Genomic DNA, 3,689 nt, shown 5'->3' with positions numbered 1-3,689 from the left:
GCGATGACCTCAAGAAACATCGAAAATGTTTATTCATTTTATTATTCTACAATGCGTGAAGTTTTGTATTCGTACTATCTAACAAAACAATTTCCAAGTGCATAATATCATATTTCTCATTTTGTTTTATCATATATTTATTATTGTTATTTCCGTGGTTAATTTACCATCAGTCTGTCCAAGTTCTTTTGGGATTTAAAAGGGAGGCCTTCCTTTCCTTGCATATTTTCCGTTTACAGCTAGTAATACAAAACAATTCATCAGTAATTTGTTGCACCGACCTGACCCTCTTTCTCTTATAAATTACTAGTAGCAGTATAGCAGCATGGATTATTCTTCTTCTGCTCTCAGATTGGCTTTCTCCCGCGCGCTGCTATCTTCTGTTTCTTTCCGGAATCGATCATGTCTCTTGCTAATATTGCTGTAGGGTTCCGATTTAACCCTACAGAAGCTGAACTTGCTTGCCATTATCTTTACAACAAAGTCATGGGTCTTCCTCTATCTTGCCCTTGCATTGTTCAAGATTATGATCTATATGGTCATGAGGAGCCTTGGCAAATATGGGAAAATTTTGGAGAGTACAATAATACCAGTAGTGATGACGAGGATGACGATGAAGTCGAGGCTGGTCCGTCTCCTCAGAATGATCTTTTCTTTTTCACAAATTTGAGAAAGATAAACCCTGGTATGAAATCCTCCAAATTTGATCGTGGTGTTGGGTCCCATGGGGGCCGTTGGCATGGCGACGATGTTCATTCATTCCATTCCAAAGGAATTACCTGGAATCGAAGGAGATATTGTTACAAGAACCCCAATATAGGCACTCCTGATGCTTCCTGGATTATGTTGGAGTATTCCCTTGATGATTCTCTGATGCAGAATGTTCCTCATTATACCGTGCTCTGTCGAATTCGGAAAAAGAGTAACAAGTATTGCAGTAGAAAGAGGAAATCAAGCCAATCTAGTTCTCAGCCTGAGCCTAAACGCCAGTCGAAGAAATTGAACTCGAAATTGAGGACACCTCCGATTGAAGAAACTATTCATGTGACAGCACACCGACCTCACGTTCATGTTCCTGTGCCTTGGTGTGAATATCTCTGATCAATGCTATAAATTGATATCGTTCTCAGTTCTTGAAAAAAATGTTTTGCATTCTATTCTCTCCGGTTTCTTGGATGATGGTGTGCTGCTGCTTCATCTTCCTTGCTGCAATAAACCAGTTTTGATGGTGATGTTTTCAATTTCGAAGATTGCGGCCCCATTCTGTGTTTCTTAGAGTTGCGTTATGGCTAGATTGGCTTAGATGCAATTGTTGTAGTTATTGAAAATTAAAACTTGCATGAGTAATTTTTCTTTGTCATGATTAGAGTTTCTTAAAGTTGCAAGACCGTGGACATGTATCTAACTATTGGAATCAACATTACAGAGTTTAACTTAAATTTTACACCTATTTATTGAAATTTAGCAGAAATATTTGTTGTTTTTTTTCTTAACAATACGTCAAAAGTTCACAATAAATTATTAGCTAGATATCCTAAGACTATTCAACATTTTTGCATGAGTGGTTTAATCCTCAACAAAACCATTACCTTGGCTGGCTCACAAAAATTATGCAAATCTTATATGTCAGACCCAAGCTACCTGGGTCTGGCAACAACATTAGACCCACTGCATTTGGGTTTGGCAAACAAGCCAAGCCCAAACGCCCACGTCAGACCCAAGCGTCATGGGTGTGGCAACCAAGTCAGACCCAAATGCCATGGGTTTGGAACAAGCCTAAACACCTACGCTAGACCCAAATATCATGGGTTTAGCAACCAAGCCAGACCTAAGTTCCATGGGTCTGCAACCACGCCTTACCCAAGTGACTTAGGTCTGGGAAGCACACCAAATCCATGTTATATGAACTTGATAAAAATTATAATGGTCAAGCTTTGATTTTTATTTGGATTCCACTCTTGTTGTATTGATTGTGTATTAACTTCTCTACATCTTAAAACATTTCTATGTTACTATTTATAGTTTGTGTTAATTTCTATTTGCATTATTAATTAGATGTTAAAGTTTATGTTATCTTACATATTTAGCATAAACACGAACAAAGTTCAACGCAATGAAAGAAACAAAAAGTGGTGGCGGAGTGCCAGCATGTATCTTGACTTATCTATATAGTGACTATAAATTCAATTTAGAAAAAAAGACAAAAATAGTAAAAATTGACTAGTCAAGACTTATAGTTGACCAACAACCAAATCTTGTATTTTCTAATTAAACATCTGCTATGACTTGCCATTTGAAACTTGTGCACATAATAGTAAATTTCAATGGTATACCACTGCAAAGCAAATATTATCCCAAAATTTTATAGGAGGTATAAGAGATATTATAAAAGTGTTATAGGTGTATCTCACTATTGGGTCTAATTCCTCCAAGACAACTTTCTTTGTGTTTGAAGAATACACAAGTTAAAACACTTGACTTGGACGAGATTGAATACATGCTAATATGTGTGCCATTATCCTTACATCAAGCTTTGATGTTTTTGTTACAAGATGGATTAATTAAAAAAATTAAAGCAAATGATAAGCCATTCATTATGAATTTAGAGATGATACATGCATGATTCTATAGCGATGGCAATGCCCTGGGCATAAATAATATAGGTCATCTATTTGATTTTCACAACCAGAATTCACAGTTTTACCGAAGAAAATATTCCGTCGGTTGGTGATTGAGAGTACATCGGTAAATTATTTATCGACTAACTTACCGACGGACATTGTCCGTCGGCTTACCTTTCGTTGATAATTCCACATTCCGTCGCTATATGGTTTGGGAAAAAAAAACCATTTACCAACGGTTTTAGAGATGGAATGTGCGCGCCAAAAAAAAAAAAGTTTCCCACGTCAAACATACCAACGGATGTTTCTTCCGTCAGTGATATCATAATTTACCGATGGAAAGTAACCGTCGGTAACTTAGTCGGTGCATAATTGAAATACCGACAGAACATACCGTCTATAAATGCGTCGGTAAGTTATAATACCGATGGAAATATTCCGTCGGTAAATTTGTTGGTGAGTCATGAAAACACCGACCGAATTTATTCGTCTGGAAATTTGTCGGTGATGGTCGCGGCTACTATCTAATGCCAACGGATTTATTCTGTCGGTAAATCCCTTTGTAATTGTTTTTTTTATTATTTTTTTAATTATTTAGAATACATAATATAAAATGATATAAATTAATGGTAATAAAAACCAATTATGCAAATAAAATTATATTAAGCATCAAAAACAAAAAATGAAAGATAAATAATATTCATTACAAAATGAAATGTTTCAAAAAAACATTAAATGAAATTTTAAATGTAAATAATGTTTATTAAAAATTAATATAAAGGAGGATGAGGAGGATCAGGAGGAGGAGGAGGTTGGCTGTTATGCGGCCAAAAAGGATTGGGTGCACATGTTCCACCTTGTGCCATGTTCATGATCATTTGACGAAGCTCTTCATAGGCCGCTCTTTGTTGTTCAGAATCTGCTCTGTATTGTTCTTTGAGTTGTGTGTACGCCTCTAATAGGTGGTCGCACTTTTGCTGCAAGGTCACGAACTCCTTAGATTGGGAGCTCGATACTGATTTGGAGCTCCCGACGGTTGAAGCAGAACGAGTCGTCCGCAAGTTGTCA

General features: G+C 36.5%; 1 protein-coding gene across 1 annotated transcript; it reads left to right on the top strand.

Moving 5' to 3' along the window:
• Window positions 1-317: 317 nt before the first annotated feature.
• Window positions 318-1,101, top strand: LOC118055682 (protein SOMBRERO). Its single transcript, XM_035067623.2, has one exon. It carries the CDS (start codon window positions 403-405, stop codon window positions 1,099-1,101), a length of 699 nt encoding a protein of 232 aa, XP_034923514.1. The 5' UTR covers window positions 318-402.
• Window positions 1,102-3,689: the final 2,588 nt, after the last annotated feature.

The sequence above is a fragment of the Populus alba genome, chromosome 19 (genome assembly GCF_005239225.2).
Source record: "Populus alba chromosome 19, ASM523922v2, whole genome shotgun sequence".
Classification (NCBI taxonomy): domain Eukaryota; kingdom Viridiplantae; phylum Streptophyta; class Magnoliopsida; order Malpighiales; family Salicaceae; genus Populus; species Populus alba.
This window is presented reverse-complemented; position numbering and strand designations above follow the sequence as displayed.

Bases quoted from the DNA above. Each gene is read 5' to 3' on its own strand.
- LOC118055682 (XM_035067623.2), top strand. From the start codon at position 403: ATGTCTCTTGCTAATATTGCTGTAGGGTTCCGATTTAACCCTACAGAA.